The following is a 24,317-nucleotide window of genomic DNA, read 5'->3' as shown; positions in this document are numbered from 1 at the left end:
CCGGAAGGTGCTAGAGCAGGGGAGTAATGGATTCAGAGAAGACCCCTCCAGAGGTGTGCGAGTGGGGGAATGGAGGGAGATTGTTTAAGTGGGGGGACAGGTCTATCAGCAGAGTGTGTTAGGAGACAACTTCTCTAGATATGACCCAGCAGCCAAAGTGGAATTGTTTTTGTTTCAGGGACAGAAAGGGGACCCGGGGCTCTCACCAGGAAAGGCCTACGATGGGGCAAAGGTAGGTTTCCAGGGACCCCAGGCTCAGGGAAGAGTGGGAGTGGTCACTAGGGAAACCGGCCACTCTGGGGGAGCCATTCTAGCCAAGGCCTGTGCATGACAAAAGCAGGGAGAAGGAAGGTTTAGAAAGATTAGGGTGTGGTTTGGTTTCTTCCTTGAAGTCCTCCACTCCAGCCTTTCCCAACACCAAACCCAAGACCATTCCCCTCTGCCTTCTTCTGAGGTGAAACCAATAAAACTGACAAAAAAATGTTTTCGCCTGTGAACACATCCTTGGTGAATATCCTTTTGCCTGGTGCCCTGCAGAGCCTCCAAGTGACCCTGGGCCTCTAGAAGCCTCTTGAAAGCACACGCCCAGGAAGCTTCCAGCAGACGTTCCAAGTCCTCCTGAGGTTGTTAACTCGAACACACAGGCCTGTGGATGTCTAGGAGGTGGGAAAGGAATGGGCCTGAGATCAAGAGTGTGTGGTGGGTGGAAGGAGTACCGTCCTCCTTAACCAAAGGGCTATGAGGCCAGAAGAGAAAACGCTTCAGCCAAAGGACTTCTATCCAGAAGCGTTCACCCCATAAATTGAGCCTGGGGCCTGGTGGGTGTGTGGAACAGGCAGGAACAGGCAAGTCCATACCTCCAAGTGAGGCTACCCTGTGTCTCAGATGTCCATACCCTGGAAGGAATGCTCAAGTCCACCTGGCTTCCTTCTGGGTACAGCCCAAGAGCCCTCCCGACACAATGCTGCTTCTCAGCCCAGCCTCCTGTGCTTGTGCACACAGAAGTGGTTGTCCCATTGATTTCTCTGAGACACAGGGGGCTCATTCCTTTACCTCCTCATTGATTAGTTCAGGTGGCCTGGGGTTCCAGGACAGTCTCCACATGTACACCCATCTAATTCTATCATATAAGCCAGGGCTGAGGGCCCAGCTTGCAGGAGAGGAAACTGAGGCCCCAGAGAGGGGCGGCTTGCTCGAGGTCATATAGCTGGTAAGTTGCAGAGCTGGGATTTGTGTCCAGCTCACAAAGTCCAGGGGCCTAAGCCTCCCTCCTACTTTCTTGCCTTGTCCACTCTCAGGTCTTGATGCTGGTGGCAGAAATGCCCCCTGCTCAGGGTTGGCCATGCCCTGGCAAGGGTGAGGGAGTGGGCGGAAGGAAAGGTGTCTGAGAAATGCACAGAGAGGGAACTGATTGGAACAGGATAGATGGGGATGCGAGTTCTTGGGGCAGTGGGTTTTCAAACATGGTTTTAGCAGCAGAACCCTTTCATCCCATGGTATCTTATGCCAAAGCCCAATCTATGAAACAGATCAAGTCGAGCGACTGAATTGAGTGGGGAGGGGGCTGGGTACCCACTCACTCAGCTTCCCTCACCTCGCTAGACAGCCCCCAAGACTCCTCTGAGGCCTCTAGGCCTCCACGCACCCTGCTTGGAAAGAACCGGCCATTCCAGGTCACGCTTGTAGTTTAGCACATGTCTCTGCCCTTGTTTCCCTGCCTCACACCACTTGTCTGTGTTTTGCAGGGCGACGTGGGCTTGCCTGGGCTCCCTGGAAATCCAGGACCTCTTGGACGAAAGGTACACCCTTGGCTTCGATGCTTTGCCTTGCTAAGTGGGGTGCTAGTGAGCCAGGCCTTCAGGCTGGAGAGCTGTATGCCCGCCTGCTGGCCTGCCTCTCCCCAGCCCAGCCCAGCTCCCCTGGGCGTGGGAGGTGTTGGCAGGAGGTGAGAAAGGCTTCCTGGGGATCCTGCTTGCCTTCCAGATGTCCTCCTCCCCCTTGCCTGGGGGAAGGGAGCACCCGGGCTTGGTAGGCACCCCCAAGGTTAATGAGGCGTGACGAGACCTTGGCACTGGTTTGACATACTCTCAGGGCCCAGCTGCTCCTGGGGAGGCCACCCTCAAGAGTATGCAGTGGGTGGAAGGAGCACTGTCCTCCTAGACAGTAGGGTCCTGTTAGCCCTGGCTCCACCACTCACTGGATGAGTGACCCTCTCTGAGTCTGAGCTCCATCCTGTGGGAGATAGAGCTGGTGATCTCTCCCTGCCCATTGCCTGGGGTCTTGTGACCCAGCGGCAAGACCTGGAGCAGAGACTTTGAGGGTCAGTTGGACCTGGATTCTCACCTTGCCTCCACCATGTCTTAGTTGGGTGACCTTGGGCAAGTCAATGACTTCTCTGAGCCTAATACTGGTCCCTCCCTGGTATGCCACAGATGAGTACCAGTTACCAGCAGCTGTCATTCCAGTTATAGGTGGAAGGGAGAATGCGCTATAAAGGCAATGTGCTCCCTGTGCATTCAGGAATGGTGTTATACCTCTTCCCCCTCCCCCTACCAGAGCCCTGCTTGGCCGTGCTAGAGGAGGGACCTCTCTAAACACCTTTTGGGGGGAAACTCTGCCATTTTCCTAGGTGGTGGGTCTCTAGCTTACAGTGCCCCTGGATTCCCTAGCCGGGCCTCCCATCCATCAAGACTCATCTCCAGTTGCACCTACTCCAGGAAGCCCTTCTGGAACACCAGCCTTCGCTCTGCTGAGGGGTGCTTAGCCTATCTTAGCTTAGTTATTTTTAGCCACAAGTCTTGCCTCAGCAACCAGGATGGGCAAATCTGGTTTGTTGCCCTCCCTGCTGAGTCTCGCACAGGGCCTGCGGCATAGTAGGTGCCGAGGAAACAGGCTGAAGACAATGCAGGCCAAGGGCCAATCACTCTTTGCAGGAAAATCCCAAATTGCTGCTGGGTTTTCTAGTAGATACATCGCCTAGGGCCTGTCCTAAGCTTAGGTCCTGGCTTCCAGCTGTGGCCACAGCTGCCCTCTCTCTTGGGCCATCTGGTTCTCATCTAGACAGCTGTGGTGTCTCCTGGCTCCTTCCTGCCCCTACTCCCAGGGTCCCCATGTACTACAGGGGGACTCAAAAGACCATGTTATCCCATCCCCTTCTCCTCCACCTTCTTGGCCAGAGCCAGACAAGAGTCCAGGACTGCCTGAGAGCTGGGAAAACGTGGCTTTTGCTGGCTCAGAGAATACAGAGGGACTCCGTCTCCCCACTCACTTCCCCTCTGGGCTCCAGCACTTTCTAATGGATGAAGTGCGAGTAGAAAGGGCTCCTTCCAGTCCTGGCTCATAAAGCAGCCAGTGGTGATCTCGCTCTGCGTGGGGGTGGGAGCCTGGCAGAGGTGGTGGGAGAAGGGAAAAACAGACTTGGACCAGATCCTGGCTGGGGTCCCAGGGTTCCCTGCTCTCAGCAGGTACCCAGAGAGGCCAAGAACCCTCCACAAAGAGGAACCAGCTCACCTGAGAAGGGAGAGGCTTCTTTTCTAAATTAAGAAAGAGCCTCTGGGTGGTTGTGAAAATATTTGGCAAAGCCATTTACACCAAGTTCTCTGGCGCTGGCCCAGGTGTGCGTGGAGGAAGTCAGATCCTAAGGCAGAACCCCTGTCTGGTGGTGGGGATCCAGGAGGAGGACCAATAGGGCAGGGAACCGAGCCTGGAATTGGCACTGTTTCTAGCATCTTTGTTTGGTAACAAGAGCAGCCGCTTTGCCCTGATCCTCTTGCTTAGCTCATCTGCATTGTCTCTTGTGGGAGAGCCCTGGGCGAGAAGGGACATGGGTGGGCTAGAGGTAAGGTCAGCTTCCTCTTTGCTTACTGCCATGTTGCATTTTGGTATCCCTCCGAGGTGATACTAATAGTCCTATTCATTCATCCATCCATCCATCCATCCATGCATTCATTCAATAAGCATTTATTGAATGTCTGGTCACTGTATAAGGCACTGAGCCGAATAAATAGACAAAATACCTGCCCCCACAGAACTTCCATTCTTGTGGGAGAGACAGTGAAGAGAAAACAGTAAACGTATAAGGTATGTTAGAAGATGAAAAAGGGTATGAGGAAAAATAGAGTGGGAGTGGTTGGGAGGATTCCATCATTAACTAGTGAGGCCAATTGGGCTAGCAGTGAGGGTAACTGCCCTTCAGCACGTTGTTTCCTCACAATTGCCCCCATATTATGCCCATTTTACAGCTGAGAAAACTGAGGCCCAAATAGATCTTATTCATTCATTCATTCTTCTAGTCATTCAGCAATGTACTAGGCTCTGTGCTGAACTGGCGTTGAACAGCAGATGGGATCCTCTAGGGCTCTGCCCCCTAGAGGATGTAGTCTAGAGCAGTGTTTCCAACCCTGCTGCACATTAGAGCCAGCTGGGGTGCTCAGGCCCCACCCCAGGGATTTTTGTTCAGTTGGTCTGAGGGTGGGACATGTTAGGTGCTCTCAAGTTGGTACCGACTCATAGTGTACAACAGAACAAAACACTACCCAGTCCTGTGCCATCCTCACAATCGTTGCTATGTTTGAGCCATTGTTGCAGCCACTGTGTCAGTCCATCTCGTTGAGGGCCTCCCCTTTTTTTGCTGACCCTCTACTTCATCAAGCATGATGCCCTTCTCCAGGGACTGGTCCCTCCTGACAACATGTCCAAAGAACATGAGACGAAGTCTCGTCATCCTCGCTTCTAAGGAGCATTCTGGCTGTACTTCTTAAAGACAGATTTGTTTGTTCTTCTGGCAGTCCATGGTATATTCTGTGTTCTTTGCCAACACCATAATTCAAAGGCATCAATTCTTCTTTTGGATTTATTCATTGTCCAACTTTTGCATGCATATGAAGCTATTGAAAATACAGGCAGACCTCAGGTTACAAACGAGATCCATTCCTAAGTCTGTCTTTGAGTTGAATTTGCAGGTAAGTCGGAACAGGTACATACGGTTTTTATTTAGCGTCAGTTAGTCAAATGTTTGTCTTAGTATATAGTATATATTTTACCTTTCTATGCATATAAAACACTTAAGAAACACTTTTAAATCCCCCTGCAATGTTTACATAAGCATCACAAAGTAGTGCACGCATCCGTTATTACGAACCGTTACATGTATTCTACTCAGATTTCTAATGTAACAGGCTTAATGGGGACTGCCTGTACCATGGCTTTGGACAAGTGCACCTTAGTCCTCGAAGTGACATCTTTGCTTTTTAACATTTTAACATTTTAAAGAGGTCTTTTGCAGCAGGTTTGCCCAATGCAATACATCATTTGATTTCTTGACTGCGGCTTCCATAGGTGTTGATCATGGTTCCAAGCAAAGTAAAATCCTTGACAATTTCAGTATTTTCTCCATTTATCATGATGTTGCGTATTGGTCCAGTTGTGAGGGTTTTTGTTTCTTTATGTTGAGATATAATCCACACTGAAGCCTGTAATCTTTGATCTTCATCAGTAAGTGCTTCAAGTCCTCTTCACTTTCAGCAAGAATTGTTATGTCATCTGCATATCGTGGGTTGGTTATGAGTCTTCCTCCAACCCTGATGCTGGGTTCTTCTGGTCTCAGGGTGGGACATAGGCATCAGTATTTCTAGAAGTCCCCAGGTGATTCTTACGTGCAGTCAAATTGAAGCCCACTGGTTTAGTGAAATACCTTTCCTGGTCACTAAGTGGCAAGGCTGGAATTTGAACCCAGGCCTTCCTAACCTCGGCCCCATTCTCTCGCCACAATGCAGATTGAAACAGTTTCTCAATAGGAGAAGGCCCTCCAGGAAAAAGAGAGGCTTCCCACGTGATTTCTCTGCCATCTGCCTGAGATGCTTGCTGAGGGACTTTGCTGAGCTGATTCCTAAGGGCTGGTTAGACGCACAGGCCACAGAATCAACCAGACCTGGATGGAATCCCAGCTCTATCCCTCTCCTTGTGAGCGTGGGCAGGTCACCTCGATTTCCTGAACCTCCGCTGCCTCAAGGGTGGCTGGGAAGGTTAGGCGAAATGTTATATATCCCCAATACCCACCATGGGCCAGCACATGGTAGGCACTTCATAAGTGTTGAATGAATGAATGATCATGATGTTCATGAAGTTGAACTGGCTGAAGGCCTTGTCCATCTGGTACCATCAGTTATCTTACCAGTTACTGGTTAGCTACCCCTGCTAGCCAAGAAGGCTGCCGGAATCCCATTTGTACCTTGGAAGGGGTCCCATGCTGTCTCTAACCCTCCTGACTTGTTTCCTGTAGAGCAGTGGTTCTCGACTAGAGGTGATTTTGCCTGCACCCCAGGGGACATTTGGCAATGTCTGAAGATGTTTTTGATTGTCACAACTGTGTATTGGAGGAGGATGCTACTAGCTTCTAGTGGGGAGAAGCCAGAGAACCTGTTAAGTATCTTGTGATGCACAGGGCATTCTTCCCACAACAAAGGCTTATCCGTCTCCAAATGTCAACAGCACCGAGACTGAGAAACTGTGCTGTATAGAAACCCTCACTCCATCCAAACCTATGTGCTCTTCCTGTCTCTGCACACTTGCTTATCTATGCTCTCCCCAGCATGCTTTCTGTCCTCCACACTCATTTTCACAAACGGGTCCCTTGATTCTATTCTCATCTTTATATGGCCATCTTTCAGTAGCACCTCCGGGCAGAAGTCATGCCTCCCTTCTTGATCATTCAGCCCTCTTCTCAGCCTCTTTAGGACTCTACCCTTTTTGCGTGGAGTTGACTCGCTGGTGCCCTTGGCACAGACTGGAATAAGCGCACAGAGGGCAGAACCAACGTGTCATCTTTGTTTCTCCAGTGTGGGGCTTAGCACAGTGCTGGGCACATATTTCAACTCTGTCCAGGCCTATGACAGACATCACTAATTGATTTTTCTTGCCAAGCCCTCATATGGCCTCGGAATCTTCCTTAATGTATTACCCCAGGCAGATATGACAGAATGAAATTGATGCTCAAGCTGAGTTACTGGCTTTCCTGCCTGACTTCCTCCTGGCTCCCTCCTGCTGCCCTCCCTCTGCCCGCTAGCCCTCCCTATGTTGCCTGAGTTGTCACTGTCTGTGGGAAGCTGTAATAAAATGGGTGGGCAGAGGGGGTCATTTGGGAATATTTTGGGGGAACGTGATTAAGGCTGGGCTGAGACAATCTCCTGCCTTTCTGCAGAACTACCAGTTCTACCCGGGTGTGGCACACCAGTTCCGTGCAGAGCCCGTACTGAGCGCCTTCTCCAGGCTCTCCTGGTGCTCCGCTGCCCTGGCTCCTGTGGTCCATCCCCACAGCAGCACTGAGCTCAGCTCCTGCTTCTCCTACAGTGTTGCCTCTTCTGGCTGGGTGCATCTACACTCTCCTAGCACGCAGTACCTCTCCTTTGTTCAACTTAATATGTATTTAGTGTCCATGTCCCCTTCTAGAAGATATGGAATGGGTTTGCGGCATTCACCAGTGTATCTCTCGTGCCTAACACAGGGCCTGGCTGTTGTTGGGGCTCAGCAAACATTTGCTGAATGAATGAATAACTGGATGAATAAATGAGCCAATAGAAATTGCACCTTCCTGCTTTACCTATCTCAAGTACCCCCTGAGCAGAGTTTGGCAACAGAGCCCTGGCTGTGACATGATGGGTTCCGTGACCGTCCTCTGCCACAGTTTCAGAATCCTACAACTTCTGAGCCAGCAGAACCCTTTGAGAGGCCAGATGGGGAAATCGAGGCCCAGAGGGGAGCAGGGACTTATTCAGTACCGCGTAATGAGTCACTCAGCCTCTTGACATATGTTTATCCCTCTTTGATTCTTTCTGATAAATGGGTTCTCTTTCCTGTCGACTGCCTGGTATGGGGTGTGGGCAGCCAAGGTGGCAGATAAGTTCCGTGGGAAATCTTGTGGAGTGCTAAGCAAGCCAGAGGAGAAGGATATCTCCATTTTTTGAGGACCTACTGCATTTTCCAAACTTCACATAAACCCTTTTACTTGGGCTCTGTGCAATCCTGTGAGGGCAGTAGGGCGAGCTCAAAGGAAGCCAAGGCTGAGGGGAGCCTGGGTGAACAGCGGAGACCTGGGCATATGTTGGTCCCCAGGACCCCCAGGCAAGGACAAGACCCCCTCCCCTCTCTGCCCAAAGCCCAAATAGCATCCCTGCTGGACGGGGAGACTGTCTGCAGCAGCAGTGAGGTGATGTCTGGTTTCTCCGTGAACATTGTAAGCAATGATTAATCTGGCTCTGAAACCAAAATATAGACTGAGTTCTATTATAAACACGGTCCTGTGGAGACCCGCCTGCCGGCCGGCCTGAGGCCCCTTGCAGACACCCGTGGTCCCTGGAGCTCTCCTGAAGCTCCCACTCTCCCCTGTACAGTCAGGCACCCATCACATGTGGGGAAATCACTGCCTGTGGGTCCACCATGCGGTCAGTGCCCGCCTGGTAATTGCTGGGCCCTGGAGAAGATAATGGTTTAGACTCTTCCGAGTCCTGGGGCCCTGTCATTTGAATCTATTTGGCTGGCCCCAGCTTGGTAAACACTGTTAAGGTGGTTCCAGGGAGCATAAGAACCTCCCTCCCACCCCAACCTCTGCCTTGTCTGTGCTCCCGGCCAGCCAGGAGAAACCGGGAAGTTCACGGCAACATTCATGGCCCTTTAGGGGCCACTGACTGGGAGAGCACAGCCAAGCAGGTCTAGCATCCTGGAAACAGTCTGGGCTTGGCCATGACTTACTAAGTAACCTTGGGCAAGTCCCTTCCCCTCTCTGAGCCTTAGTTTCTCAGTCTGTCCAATGAGAAAGGAGGTTGCCAAATTGATGGCTTAGGCTCCTTCAAACTCAGATACTTAAGGGTTCCATGACCAGCCTCTGCCCCAATATTGCTGCAATGATCCATGAGCTTCCTTCCCAGGAGGTGGGTCTGTAAGGGTGTCTTTCCTTGAGTGTCCCCATAGCTCTTCTCGGCAGGTCCTGGGCTGGTCAGTGAGAAGGTCCCATCCCATGATTTGGTGGTTTAAGACAGGCCTGAACTGGCTTGGTCCCTGGGAAGCTGTGGGGCCTCAGAGAAGTCTCTTTACCTCTCTGAGCCTCAGCTTCCTCACCTGGCAAATTGCATGGTAACTCCTACCCTCTAGGGGTGATTACAAAGAGTGGCTGAGCTGATGTGTGTAAGCTCTTAGTGCTGGGGCAGCCTGCTGTACGTGTCCCTGATTGTCATTTGTCTTCTTTTAGCTGCACCCTGAGTAAAGGGCTTACTTGAAATCTCCTCCTGGGGTTTCACTCACAACACTTCTCTGCTTCCATTTTGAGGCTGAAAAATCGAGTTGCAGCAGGTTTCTTTGTGGTTGCAGAGGAAGCCACAGGAGCTGCTGATGCCCATGTCCCTGGGCCCCCTTTGGTGGGATTCCTGTTCTCGTTATTCCACTTTGCAGTGACCCCATGAGGCAGGCAGGTGATGGTAGAGTAAGTCTCAGAATGAGGCCCAGAGACAGCAGTGGCCTGTGCCAGGTCACACAGCCCAGAGTTTGAGGCTGAATTCAGCGATTCAGTAGGAAAAGGTGTTGCTTATTCTTCTTCATCTGCAAGCTACAGAACGGAAAAATGATAAAAACTGTGATTATATATGTCATAAGGAGCTCTGGTGGTGCAACGGTTAGGCACTTAGCTGCTAACCGAAAGGTTGGTGGTTCGAATCCACTCAGCGACTCTGTAGGATCTGCTTCCATAAAGATTACAGCCTAGAAAACCCTATGGGGCAGTTCTGCTCTGTCGCATGGGGTCGCTATGAGTCAAAATCAACTCGACAGTACACAACAACAACACATATGTCAGATCACCCCGACTGTAGACCCCCCCTGTAGCTCCCCATCACACTCAGGAGGAAATAAAACAAAAGAGCCCACGGTCTGTGCCAAGGCATACACGGTCTGGCATGCTCCGGCCTCCTGCGTTTTCTCTAGCCGTCCCCCTCCTGCTGGCTCTCCCTTACCCCTCACTCCTTCTGCTCCCGTTACATAGGCCTCCTCGCCTTCCCTGAGCCCACCCCAAAGCATTCTTGTCTCAGGGATTTTGCACTTGCTGTTCCCTCTGCCTGGAATACCCTTCCCCAGGTAGCCAGCCCTGTGTCCGGCTTCCTCACCTCATTTATGTCCTCAGTGGCCTTCCCTGACCACCTCCTGAAGTCACAACATTGCCATTCCAACCCCCTAACTCCATTTACTCTTCTTCATAGCACTGATCATGCACTGATCGCTACCAGACTTATTGTTTATATCTACTTGTTCTTACTCTCTCCTTAATTAGAACGTAAACTCCGTTAAGGTGAAGGTTGTTGTCTGTCTCGTTCACCCCATGCCTGCAACAGTGCTGGCACAGAAGAGCTCAGTAAATGCTTGCTGAAGGACTGGATGAAAAACGAAGATTGTCATGATAGCAGCAGCTAGTCTCTACAGGGTCCCTGATGCCAGATACTGGGCTACGTGCATTACACACATTGTATCATGTAACCCATATGCCAGTCTTAGATATAATATCCCCGTTTTACAAGTGAGGAAACTGAGGCTTAGAGAAGTGAAGCTGGTGGCCTGTGGTCACCCAGCCAGCCAGTCAGGAAGCAGGATTGGAATCCAGATTGGTCCAAAATAAGAGATCTTAACCATTCTTCATGCTAATCCCTGACTGTGGCCTGTGCCTCAGTTTACCCACTGAGGGAAGGAGCACACAGCCCAGGTAGGAGAATCTCACCCAGCCATGTCACATCAGTGTCCCCAGGCCCCTGGACCTAAGATGCAATCCCGTTGCTGAGCAGTCTTGAGGCATGAGTAGGTGCAGAAGGAATGCTTGTAAATGCCCCAAACCTCTTGGATGAAACTGACGCTGCTGTTTATAGTTAAGAGTCTCTGTTTCCTGGGGGCTCATGGGGGTTGCTAAGTGTGTGTGCCTGTGTGTGTTTGTGTACGTGCGTGGAACTGCACATGCCTGAGGATGTTTGCAAGACTCTCGGTATGGCCTGGGGTGTCAGAAAGACCTGGTGGTGAGAGGCGAGCCTGCTGCTCCTGAGTTCTCTAAGACTCAGTTTTCTTCCCTGTAAATTGGGGATGATGATCCCTGTCTCCACCTTATCTGGCTGTTGTCAGAGTTAGGTGGGATCTTTCAGGCGTAGTCCTGGATACCAGGTAAACACTTTGTAAAGGACCATGCACAGAGCGGTCTCTAGAAGACTGTAGTCTGGAGCCTTGTAATATCATTGTGTAGGGAAGTCTTAACAACTATAGGGTTCTAAAACATCAAAGCTGAAAGGTACTCAAGAATTCCAACTCCTTCATTGGAAGTCCAGTGAAGGTCAGTAACCCACCCAAAGTTGCAACGTAGGCAGGGACAGTGTCTAAACCAAGCCCAGAAGTCCCTGTAGGAGGAGCCTAGTGGGGGTCAGCATGGCCTCCTTGTCTTCAGTGGAAGCCCCTTGTTTGGTCTTCTTTCTACAACAGTCCTAAAATAATTGAAGCTTGAAGCCTGGGGTTTTCACCTGGAGACGTCTTAACTCTAATGAAATGGCTCAGGCCCCAGCACTGCCTGAAAGGCACAGTTTTGATTCTCTGGACCTAGAGGCATACCCAGACTACTTGGGACCATGGTAGTTGGGCCATGGGGACACAGGGTGAAAGTTGGTGCTGGGGCGTTGCCAGAGCTTCTCAATCAAGAATTTGGGGGGCCTCTTCCTCCCTGAAGTAGGAGCTGGGCCCTGTGGGAGGAAGGGAGGCAGCTCTTTTGGTTAACATATTTGGTCAGTATGTGAAAACTTTCCGAGCGGGAGTTTATGAGAAGAGGCAGATCCTGACAGTGGAGGAAACCCAGCATCATATGGAGGCTAGACATGCCCCTGACCATTCAAACCCCCCACCTCCACTCCTGGTAGTCTCACCCTCTCGGGACTCAGGAAGAATGGCTGGGAGACAGCACGCTCTGTCCCAGTTATCCCTCTGCTACAGTTGCTCTAGCCCAGTTCAGCTTCCAAACCCCGCCAAAGAGCGACCCCCCCCCGCCCGCCGCCACCGCCCAGGTCTTCCAGGCTAAGAACCAGTGGTAGCAAAGATGGAAGCCCAGAAATCTGCTAATCCAGTCCTCAAGCAGGTACAGGGTATGGACTGTGTCCCCAGTGATGTTGGGCAGGCAGGGAGGCGAGGCCTCTGCAGTCTGCAACCCCAGATGTGTCTTCCCTGCCTGATGTGGCCTTCCTTCCCCACAGGGCCTCAAGGGCTATCCTGGGCCAGCAGGGCACCCCGGAGAACAGGTGAGGGCCTTGGCCTCAGCTCCATCCTGCTTGCTGTCCCTTGCTCCAGACCCTGCCTGGCACTGGTCTCCTGTCCCACTGGGTCTCCCATCCCACCCACCTCTCCTGCAACCACATCTGCCTGAAAGAGCTGGAGTCGGCATCCACCCGGTGTTGGCATGAGCCGCTTAGCTCCGGTTTGAGCCATGAATAGCTGGCCTGTTCCAGGCGATGTTAGGGGATATTATACACGCCGCCATGGGGTTTGTAGGAATTTTGGCTGCCTTGGCCCAAGTCAAACAGCAGCTGCTGCCAGCGTGGGAGAGCCGGCCAGGTCCTCAGTGCCTTCTTATTCCTGGGCTGTAAGCAGAGGGGGTTTTGTCCCTCAGAGCTTGTCTGACCGGTTTCCCAGAAAGGTGGGCTGGGGTGGGGGGCAGCAGTGGCTTCCCCTTCCTCCCATTTCATCTCACATTCCTGTCCCTCTCTTTGTCCATTGTAAGCCCCAGCACCTCCCCCGCTCCACCCCTACCCCCAGACCTGGAACTGGGCAGGGTCTCTCCTTCCCTCACACTTCCCTCTGTTCCTTTGCAGGGGCAGCCGGGACCTGAGGGCAGCCCAGGGGCCAAAGGTTACCCTGGCAGGCAGGTGCAGTATATGGCTTCTAGAAGCTCTGGTCTCCATGGTGGTGTAGAGTTGACCACGGGTTCCCCCAGGCAGAGGGAGGGGCTGGGGCTGGAGGCCAAGGAGTTGCATCCACCGGTGGGCCTTGAGGAAAGGGCTGTCCTGAAGGCTGGACCAGGGAAGCCTCTCTTGAGAGGCAGCAGAAAGGATGCTCATTAAGAGAACAAATGAAAGACGAGCCCTGGTTCTGGAGGATCGGGGCTCAGAGACTCCTCCTGCTCAGATTTCCCCCAAGCCACCTCTCTGGGACCTGAGGACTTGGTTTGAAGACCCCTAGTTTAGTTCCCATCCCCATTTTACAGAGGGGCAACTGAGGCCCGAAGGAGACAGGGCTCACCTGGGTTGTTGGCAACATTTCCATATGTCCCTGCCCCTCTGTTTTTTTGTGTTTCAGGGATTGCCTGGACCAGTAGGAGGCCCAGGCCCCAAAGGCAGCCGGGTAAGTGATCCTTGGCAAATGCCATACATCTGAGTCTCTGGGTGGGCATTACCTGTCCCTTCACCCAGGCCTGCTGGAAGATCGGGGCTGTAAGGCCTCCACCTATGGCCTCTCAGAGGGGCTGAGGCTGAGGTCCTCCTGTAACTGAACACCGCTCGGGTTTTTGTCCTGTCCTGTTAGCCAGTGAAAATAAGACGGACACTAATTGGAAGGGAAACAGAAAGTGGCAAGTTTATAGTCTGTGTAGACAAGGAGCAATGCGGAGTCTAGCGGAGGCAAATGCTGCCCCAGCATGGAGGCTGATGGGTCTTCAGCTCTCCCTGTCCTTCTAGACCTGCATGGAGCAAACCTTGAGTAGCCAGCAGCCTTGGTTTGCCCATCTTTACCATGGGATGATGTCCATTTCTACCCTTGCTTGGTTATAGGGATGCCTGGTATTTGGAAGCAAGTACTGCTGAGGAGGGGCCTCCAGGTGGGCTGTGGGAGGTGAAGAAAGTTCTGGGTGAATTTGGTGAGGGTAAATGAAGTTCCCAAGAGAGGATCTGCTGAAACCCTCTCTTCTACATACAAGGAAACTGGGTGCCAGGCGGGGACCTGACAGCCCACGTTCACACTGCACATCTAATGTGGAACTGGGATGGGGACCCAGTGTCCTGATGCTAGGCCTGCTGCCTTTCTCCAGAATGCTCAGCAAGCGGGTCACCCAGTCCTCATGGGGCAGGTCACGAGTGGTGTGCCATCTACTCCTGAGCCAGGGCTCTTTATACTCTGGCAGGAGGGAGAGGTCAGAATGGCCACAGACTGGGCCCTAATCCCAGGAACAGATTTGGCCTTCAAGACTGTGTCGGGGCGGGGCAGGGGGTGAGTGAGTGGGTGTGAGGGCAAGGTCCCCAGGATGTTATTAGGACATGCAGGGCTGAGGAGTCTCCTAGGAAGCTGGGCCTCCCTTCCTTTATCCAGCTGCTTCCTCAAGCGGTGGCCCCAGTGGGGACTCTGAGCCCAGGGAGAAGGTCTCCCAGCTTGGAACGTCCTGATCCACAGGGAGGAAGAGAGGAGGGGAGGAGGGAGACATGCTGATGACATCTGGGGCTGCACGGTGTTTGCCGTGCTAGCGGCATCTTGAGGCCACATGTGAGGGGCGGACTGGCTCGGGCCACACCCCTCCCATCTCCTGCAGGTCACAGGGCCCCTGGGCAGCTGGGGTGAGCCGGGGGCTGGTGCGTGCAGCCCTCTCAACCCTGCTATTGCTGGTCTGTAGTCATGAAGTAGGCAGAATGCAGGCTTTGGACGACTGGTTTGAGACCTGCTCTGCTGTTAACTAGCTGTGGGACCCTGGGCCGGTCGCTGGGCCTCTCTGAGCCCAGTTTCTCACCTGTTGATCTGGGATATTAGCCCTACTTCGAAGGCCCAGTAAATGGTTACTCATGAAGATTATGATATTGATCACACTGGAGATTGAGGCTGAGGCTTGGTCACCTCTCGGCCTTCCAGAGAGGGAGAACTCCTTGTGAGCCTCCATTGGTTGTTGTTTGTGGGAGGCAGTGTAGCTAAATGGTTAGGAGCCCAGGCCCAGACATCAGATGACTTGAATTCAAATGCCATTTCTACTACATTCCGGCTGTATGACCATGGCAAGCCACTTCACCTCTCTGGGCTTAAATCTTAACACCTGTACTTATTTCCTAGGGGTGAGGGGAGGACACAATAAGTGCTTTAATGCATACAAAGCACTGAGAACTGGGCCTGGCACATAGTTTGCACCCAACAAAAGCTAGCTTTTGTTATCCCAATTCAATTCCATTGCTATCGAGTCAGTTCCAACTTATAGTGACCCTATAGGACAGAGTGGAAACCCTGGTGGCGTAGTGGTTAAGTGCTACGGCTGCTAACCAAAAGGTTGGCAGTTCAAATCTGCCAGGTGCTCCTTGGAAACTCTATGGGGCAGTTCTACTCTGTCCTATAGGGTCGCTATGAGTCGGAATCGACTCGACGGCAGTGGGTTTGGGTTTTTTGGCTTATACGACAGAGTAGAAACCCATAAAGTTTCCAAGGAGCGCCTGGTGGATTTGAACTGCCGACCTTTTGGTTAGCAGCCATAGCACTTAACCACTACGCCACCAGGGTTTCCAGCTTTTGTTATAGTTATTCTTAAATCATGCCACAAACATCTAGAGAGTGCCAATAGTAGTGGAAGCCCTGGGCTGAGTCCCTGCCCTTGAGAAGTTCGTAGGTTAATGAGGACATGATACATGGACACAGTTAATGAAGATACAAAGGAGAAAGTGGTAGATACTACTCAACCAGCTGTCGTCAAATCGACTTCAAATCATGGCGACCTCATGTGTGTCAGAGTAGAACTGTGCTCCACAGGGTTTTCAGTAGCTGATTCTTTAGAAGTAGATCACCAGGCCTTTCTTCCAAGGGCCCTGTGAGTGGGCTCAAACCTTCAACTTTTTGGTTATCAGCGATTGTGTTAACCGTTTGCACCCCCCAGGGACTCCTAGTACTACTAGCTGAGGTGCAAACATGGTGCTGGGCACAGGGGGTGATTACTGTGGCTGGGGCATCAGGGTTGCCTTGCAAGAGGGAAGAGCATTAGAGCTGGGCTTTAAAGGCTTAGCTCTGCAATCTTGAGGGGTGGGAAGGGCGTGCTGGGTGGAAGAGACAGAGTGGATAAAGGCTGGGAGGCAGGAAACCGGAGGGCAGATGCACTCACAGTAGGATGGTGGTGAAGAGCGTGGGCTTTGGAGTCAGCTAGACCTAGGTTGGACCCCCAGCCTCAGCACTGACTAGCCACATTGCTTTATCCATAGTGTCCTCGTCTGTGCAGTGATGGGGGTGGCAGCCAGTCTGCAGGGCCCTTTTGAGGGTTAGTGCTGTCGCACACACAGAGCCCTGGCATTATGCCTGGCATGACGTCAGCGTACCCAGGTGGCAGCTGCTCTTGCTGCTGCACTCAGGTGGCCAGGGTGGATATGAGCTCCGTCCATGTCCAGGGCCTGCAAGACCCAGGAGGAGGCACTGAAGAAGCCACAGCCCGCCACGAGCATCCCTGGGGTTGGCTAGGACTTGGTGCCAATCTAGAATTTAACCCAGCTGAGAGCTTCCTTCCCACAGGTCCCGGAGCCACCGGCACGGGGCGGGTCTTCCCCACACAAGCACCCGCGCCCTTCCCTGGCGTGAGGGTATGTGCCTTTGGACTACATCGTGGAAGCCAGCACCATGCAGTCCATGGGCATATACACTTGCCTCAAGGCCTATGTCAACGAGGAGCCGCCGGAGCCGCCGCTGCTGCCAGTGAGGAAGAGGAACCAGGGCATGGGAAGGCAGCGAAGGGGGAGGCTAGGATGGGTTGGGCCGGCCACACCCCACTGCTTGTCTCCTCTGACCCACCATCTGCTCTTTCCTAGGGCTACATTGGACTTCCAGGGCTCTTCGGCCTGCCAGGGTCCGATGGAGAGCGAGTGAGTATGCTTTCTTTGGGTAATTCACTTACCACCCACCTATTCACCCTATCTCCCTCTCGCTTGAGCCTTGTCCTGACCTTTTCTCTATCTCTCCTCCTACAGGGTCTGCCTGGCGTTCCTGGCAAGAGGGGCAAGATGGGTAGGCCGGTAAAGATTTTCCGTGTCTATTACGCAGACTGTATGGGTGACCCAACCTCACACTGGCCTCGCTCCCTGTTCACCTGCACCCTAGGCATTTTCCACTTCTCTCTGCTCGGCCATGGCTCTGCTTTGAGTGTGGGGCTGTCTGGGCCACGCATCCTGCTGCCAAAATGGCTTGGTGGCTGCTGCCTGGCTGGGGTTGGGATCTTCTAGGGGCTCTGGGCTTCTTTGGGTTGGCCTCCCTCTCGCTCTGCAGCAACTTCTCTGCAGTGCAACTCTGTGTCTGGGGGCCTTCCGTCTGGGGTGCTTGTGTCCATGGGACAGCTTGGACTGGAGGATCTCTGTGCTCTCATCTCTGAGACTCACGCTCCATTTTGCCTTGGCAGCTGAGTTTGTTCACATAAAAAGCCAAAGGATGGTGGGGTATGTGGGCAGGCCCATAGCAGAGTGTGACCCCAACAGAGGCTCAGAGGTAACCCCAATCTACCGTTTTGCACCTGGCTCTTGACTGTGGTAGAAAACGGTTTTTCCTCTTATGTGGGCATTTGTGGGGCATGAAATGAAAAAGTTGCCCAAAGTTTCACAATGAGTGAACAATGGAGCCAGGATGCAAACTCAGTTGGTTTGACTCTAGGGTCTCTGATCTTAACAGCAACTGGAGACCACCTTTCCAGGTTGCTAGTTGGCAGTAATGGTTTAAAAGCAGATCCCCTAGACTCTTAGACTGGGAGGAAAATCATTCATTCCAATCATCTCATTATTCAGAAGGGGAAACTGAGACTCCAAGAGGCAGAGCAATATGTCCAGAGTCCCATTGCCAACCTGAGGGAGACCCGGGATGGTAACCAAGGCCTCCTTTCTTCCAGACCCAGCCCCTGTCTGAGGCTCTGTGCTGCTGCCCTATGGGTTAGTTATTAGCCATTGTTAGCCACTGTTTCTACAGAACAAATAGTCAGAAAATCTAGTGGCTTAAAACAACAAGCACATATTACCTCACCCAGTTTCTGAGGATCAGAAATCGGAGACTGCCTTAGCTGTTTAGTTCTGGCTCAGGGTTGCTCATGAGGCTGTAGTCAAGACATTAGCTGGGGCTACAGCCATCTGAAGGTCTGACTGGGGCTGGAGTGCCTGCTTCCATGCTCACTCACATGGCTGTTGGGAGGAGGCTTCAGTTTCTCACTGTGTGGGCCTCTCCATAGGGTTGCTTAGGCATCCTCATGCAGGACATGGTAGCTAGCTTCCCCCAGCACAAATGACCTTAGAGAGAGAGAGAGGCAGAAGCTGCAATTTCTTTTAAGACCTAGCCTTGGAAGTCACATGCCATCACGTTTGCTGAATTCTATTGGTCACACAGCCCAACCCTAGTAGAGCATGGGAAGGGACTACACGAGGGCATAGAAGCAGGAAGTGGGGATTACTGGGGGCCGTCTTGAAGGTTGCCTGCCACAAATAGTAACTTCCTCATAGACTGCTACCAGGATTCCATGGATAATATGTGGGGAGCCTGGAGTGTCGTAAATGCTTAGTAAACGGGAGCTATGAGAACAAACCTATTCCTCTCTGTGAATACTTTAGGACACAAGAGGAGAGGGTGTGTTGTTGGATGTTGTTACTCTTACTCTGAAGGAGAATCCAGACCAAAACACATGGTTCTAGAAGATCCCTAACCTGGTGTCAGGGGACCTGAGTTCTAGCACTATTCCTACTGCAAATTCACTAGGCGATCTCAGGGAAGCACAGTCCCTTCCTGGGCCTCAGTTTCTCAATCCCTGCAGGGGAAGGTAGGTCTTCCCCTCTCTGAGATGTGATGGCAGTTGGTCGTTTTCTGAAGGACCTACCCTCCCCACCCAATCTCCCCCAAGTCCGTTGCTTCCCTGGCTGAGAGTTGGCTTATGGAAAACTCGGGAAAGCAGTGGCCGCTGCCAGTCTTGGGCCGTAGCTCTGCTGTCTGGGGCTTCACTCTGTTCAAACCACACAGTGCTTTTCCTCCCTGGCCATGGTGAGTTTCTCCTCCATGGAGGGAAGACTTGCAAAACCCTGGGCATGTCATGGCTTCTTCTCCAGCCTGGTATAGGAAGGAATGTCTCCTCAACAGGGCCTGTGACTCAGTTGTCTTCCATATCCTCCTCGTCTCCCCTTCATCCACCTTCTCTCGGCCATGTGTTGTTTTCTCCTTGGAGCTAAAAGCCATGGTTCCTCCTGGCTGAGAAGGCAGCATCCAGTCTGGGTACTTGGCACCATTTTCCCACTGGGGCCATTCATTCATTCTCATGCAACAAAAATTTATTGAGCACCTATTGTATGCCAGGTTCTGGGGATAGCTGTAGACAAAATAGACAAAAGTCTGTGTTGTAGAGCTTAAATTTTAGAGAGAGAGACAGTCAATAAACAAGATGTTGTTGTTAGGTGCCGTCGAGTCGGTTCCGACTCATAGCGACCCTATGCACAACAGAACGAAACACTGCCCGGTCCTGCGGCATCCTTACATCCCCATGTGTCTGTCAGTTTGTCGTACTGTGGGGGCTTGTGTGCTGCTGTGATGCTGGAAGCTATGCCACCAGTATTCAGATACCAGCAGGGTCACCCATGGAGGACAGGTTTCAGCTGAGCTTCCAAACTAAGACAGACTAGGGAGAAGGACCCGACAGTCTATTTCTGAAAAGCATTAGCCAGGGAAAACCATATGAATAGCAGCGGAACATTGTCAGTAAACAAGTTAAAGAAGTAAAACGAGTATGGTCATGACTCTCTAAGACTCCGTAAAGTGAAAGGAAGCAATGTTGGCTGAGGCCGTCTCTTACGGCATTGAACCACATGTGACCTTTCTGATAATCTCTGGGGGAGAGATTGATTATCCCCATTTTCAGATGAGGAAACTGAGGCTTAGACTGTCAAAGCCATTTGTCCAGAGACCCTCTGAGGCCTCTCCAGGACTTGAACCCCATCACTGATGACTCCTCTCTGTTTCTTTGCTTTGTGACTTTAACTTCCTAAGATTCAGCTCTGTCCTCCATGACAGGGTGTTCCCTGGAACTGGGGTGTCAGGCGTGGGTGGGAGGAAGCCCCCTTCAGCCAAACAGCTCCATGGCCATGCAATACCCCTGTGGGCCATGAAAATACCCTTGACTCTGGTCCAGCTGCCACAGCCAGCTAATTAGCCAGGTCTGTGTAGGCTATGATTTAATATATTTACTAGGACTTTGTATCATCCGAGTCCCTGTGGCTTTGTCTCTGCCTCTGCCGAGCCCTCTGAGACCACTGTGCCCCTCTGCCCACACGCCTACAGAGTTCTTTAGGGCCATCCCCCTGTTGCCAGTGCTCTTGCCCCCTTGAGCCAGCTGGTGGGGTTTGGGGCTCCTTCCATGAGTGGTTTGTTCTCCACATCAAAGCTTTGGGCCAGGAGATCTCTAGGCACTTATTAACAAGAGGAAATGTCAGGAGAATGAGCTGGATTCCGTCATGCCAGATTGCAGCTGGCCTTGTTTCTGGCAGGGCTGGTGATGATTTCCTTGTAGTCAATCTCTCCCACAGCGGGCAAAACCTCAGGCCTGTGCACATGGTCTCCTCAGTATCCAGTTTGGAAGGAGAGTGTGTGAATCTTTGGCTGATAGGAGCCAAGACAGAGGCAGTGGAAGTCAGAAGCCAGAGCGTACCATTGCTGCAAGAACCTTTGTGATGACCTAGTTTAACCCCTTTGTCAGACAGATAAGCAGACAGTGCACAGAGAGGGCAAGTAACTTGCCCACGATCTCACAGCAAGTTGGTGCCAGAGTCAGGGCTTGAACCCAGGACCCTTGCTTGCTAGTACAGAATGTTCTCCATACCACTTCTCTTCCTTTCTCTGTGTTCCTGTCTTCCGCCTCCAAAGGGAAGATCGGTCTATAGGTCTCATCTCCTCATATCTCCTGCAAGAAAGAGAAACGTACTTACTGGTTGTAATTGTGGTTTCCTGATGAAAAGTCCAAGTAGAAGATATTGCAAACTCTTGGAGGGGTTTCTCCTGGGCCATCTTGACTTGTTTGGGGGCACAGCTTAGTGTCACTAACAGCTGAAGACCAAGTCATGCCTCCCAGCCAAGGGGCTCTCCCCAAGAGATGCTGGGAAGATGCTGCCATGAATCCTTCGGTCCTGTACCCAGTGAATTCCTAGCAAGCTCTCTGGAATCCCTGGCAAGGCTACCCACCACTCACAGCTTCTCTCATGCCCCCTGGCCAGGCCACTGTGCAGTGAATCGGGGGCAGACCCTAAAGTTCAGAGCTGGAGGGGACCAGCTCTGGCTCCAGCTCCCGCAGTGTCTGGCTCAGTGAGTACTGGGACTTACCCAAGGCCACACAGCTCATCCATGGTGGGACAGGCTTCCAACACAGTGTATTTTGGCTTCAAGCTGAGGGTTCTTTCCAGTTCTCAGATTGTGGGGCAACAGGGAGCAAGGTGACGTGTTTCCAAGTGGGGAAACTGAGGCCAAAGAAGATTAAGGTGCTTAGCTCTGGTGGTGCTCTGACCTGGGTATGTGGTTCTCGGAGTCCCAGACTTGAGCCAAAGCTGTCCCAGGGCTGTTGGTGACCTTGGGGTCCTGGTGGAGACTCTACCTGTCCATCTTCTCCTTGTTCCCTGAAGTGACTTTTCTTGGGTGGATTTCCGAGTGGGTTTCAAAAGGGCTGGGTAAAAACATGCTCAGCATTGTGCGAAAAGGATGCTGGGGAACCTTGAGGGGTCTTCCCATGTTAGCACATTTGGGGTACACACATGACGTAGAAAAGAATATGGGGTGTTTGAAGTGCAGTAGGAAGAATGCAGGTTAGACTTGCGCAGGAACTTCCTGACTTTGGAGAATTTAAACATCATAAGGAGGTTTCTAAGATCCTTCTGTGGGCTTTTCCCAGAGGTTTTTAAATATTCCCACTGTTGGTAGAAACCCCAGCTGGCAGAATGGTGGCACGTTAGTTGGCATTTACTAGGGGCTGGTTTGTCACCAGCTCATTTCTCTAGCCTAAACCTAATAGGCGAGTCGGGCAGGAATGGCTACTTTGCAGGCTGGGTTGCTGAGCCTAACAGTCTTTAGCAGGACTTCTGATTCCAGATGCCCTGTGCTCCCCCTTCCCCTATAGCCCACCTTCTGGGTCAGAGAGTTGAGGTAGGCACTACCTGGAGGCAGGGGAATGGATGAGATGGGCTTTAGAGTCTTCCTCCAGCCCCTGGGGTCCTGCCTGCATGTGGAGATAAGGCCTGTCCTTGTCCTTGGCTCTATTCCTCTGAGTTGCAGTGGCCAAGAGAGAATGTGGAGTCTCTTCCCCAGACCTTGTTCTGTCTCCTCCTGAGCCTTGTTCTGCTCAAAGCACAAGGCGTTCATTTCCCCAGAGGGGCCCGACCTGGGGAAGTGGAGAAACCACGTGGCTGGGGCCCCTGCTGGGAGCTCATTCCTTGGGCCTCAGGCCAGCCTGCTGCAGCCCTGCTGCAGCCGGGAGCTGGGCCTGCAGAGGAAGATCCTCTGTCCTGGTCGGGCAGGGTGTGTGCACGCCATGTGGTCGTCTTGCATAAGCAGGCGCAGCCAGACAAGGGGAGGCAGACCGGGCAGGAGTAGGGGCCACGTTCAGCTTGGCAGCTGCCTCCCTGAGACCCAAAGTGGCTAAGCATTGGGGGCCCTGGGGCAAGCACTGGAAATAGAATACTTTGCTAGGTAGTGGGGGCGGGGGCTGAGAGCTCACGGGGTGTTGGGGCCTTCTCTGTGCAATGAGGTGCTGAATGTCAAGAGCTCCTAGGGTCCTTTCATCTTAGCCCATCTATGATTGTCCAATCAAAAATTCATTCCAGCACTCCCAAAGCTCCTATGTGTCCCCAACCATTGTGCCCTTCATTAAAATTCTGGATTCCTGGAAGTCATTTGCTTCACCCCTCCACAGGAAGAGAGACTGAAGCTGGAGATGGGGGGAGGGGTGAGTGCATGAGACAAGTGTCCCTCAGCATGTCCAAAGCAGGTCCCGTCCTCAGCTTCAGCAATGCCATCCCCTTTTGTGCCTTAGCCCAGAGTTCTGATGAGCCCTTTGATGGATCACGGGCTTGCTCAAGTCCATTCTGTTTATTTGGTGCCCAGTGACAGCTAAGAGAACAGACTCTGGAATCAGACCGCTTGAGTTCAAATTCCAGCTCTGCTCTTTAATAACTGTGTGACTTTGGACAAGTTCCTTAACTTCTTGGGACTTTTTCCCCATCTCTAAAGTGGGACCAATAATGGATCCCATCTCATACTGGGCTGCGGGGAGGTCACTTCTGGAGTTTACTGTCACTGTTATTGTTAGGATCCAGCCTTATCACCCACTGGCCTATACTCAGGCTGCATTTTGCTCTGTAGAAGGAAATCACTTTGGGATTTTGACTGTTCTGATGGGCTGTCCGTTGCTTCTGCCTTAGAGACTTCCCCTCACATTGCTACTGCCTACCCAGGGCTTTCTGTCCAGCTGTCATCTCATCCTTGCACCCTCCTGATTGTATAGCAGCAGGGAAAACTGAGGCTCAGAGAGGTCTCTAAGTGGTAGAGCCAGGACTTGCATCAAGTTGCTCCAGTTCTAGAACCTCCCGGGGGAGGCTGGCTTACAGTTGGTTCTGAGAGGAGCCCATGAACCAGTGTGAAGTGGCCTCTGGAAGAGGACCCATGGGTTTGAGACCTGTCTGGTGGCCACTAGGTCTGAATATATTGGGCTTTGAAGCTAGGTTGGGTGCCTGGGAGGTCCAGGCTAAATGGTGTTCCTGTGTTTAGGGGGAGAGTCCCCCTTCCCAGGCCTTGTCTAGGGTTTGGGCTGAGCTAAAAGGGTCCTTGGAGATCACACAGCCCCAATCTGAGCAGGACAGAGGGTCAAGTGAGGCCTGGAGAGGGGCAGGGGCCAGCTCAAAGTCACACAGCGGCTAGAGATGAGCAGGCTAGAGCTCCAGGCTGTCTCCAGACTCTGGGCCTGGAGAGCAGAGCATGGATAGTGCAGATCCTGCCCCTTGTGGGCCATGTGGAGCTGGCCAGGTGCCTACTGGACAGCAACCTCCTGTCCCCTGAGGGATTTGCCCTCCTTTCCTGCCAGGGCTCCCTAGTCTCCAAAGGCCAGAGGTGGGAACTCCATGCCTTTGGAAGGTTCCCTTGATCACGATCTACCTGGCTGATGTCTCCCATCCCAGAAGGTGACAGGGATTGAGGTAAGGCTGGAATTTGCCAGGGAAACCTCAAGGATGTGGGGAGAGGAAGCTTGGGTAGGGTCAGTTGTGCCCCCCCAAGACATGACCTGGAGAGAGGCCTGTGTGTTTGTACATGTGTCCATACACACACAC

General features: G+C 52.3%; 1 protein-coding gene across 1 annotated transcript in view; it reads left to right on the top strand.

Moving 5' to 3' along the window:
- COL27A1 (collagen type XXVII alpha 1 chain) overlaps window positions 1–24,317 on the top strand; it is a 160,178-nt gene that overhangs the window by 30,909 nt on the left and 104,952 nt on the right. The window contains exons 6-12 of the mRNA XM_023545013.2: window positions 179–232; window positions 1,746–1,799; window positions 12,255–12,299; window positions 12,870–12,923; window positions 13,354–13,398; window positions 16,809–16,862; window positions 16,968–17,012. Coding sequence (XP_023400781.2) covers window positions 179–232; window positions 1,746–1,799; window positions 12,255–12,299; window positions 12,870–12,923; window positions 13,354–13,398; window positions 16,809–16,862; window positions 16,968–17,012 — 351 coding nt within the window. The remainder of the gene's footprint in view (window positions 1–178; window positions 233–1,745; window positions 1,800–12,254; window positions 12,300–12,869; window positions 12,924–13,353; window positions 13,399–16,808; window positions 16,863–16,967; window positions 17,013–24,317) is intronic.

The sequence above is a fragment of the Loxodonta africana genome, chromosome 9, assembly GCF_030014295.1.
Source record: "Loxodonta africana isolate mLoxAfr1 chromosome 9, mLoxAfr1.hap2, whole genome shotgun sequence".
Taxonomy (NCBI): Eukaryota; Metazoa; Chordata; class Mammalia; order Proboscidea; family Elephantidae; genus Loxodonta; species Loxodonta africana.
This window is presented reverse-complemented; position numbering and strand designations above follow the sequence as displayed.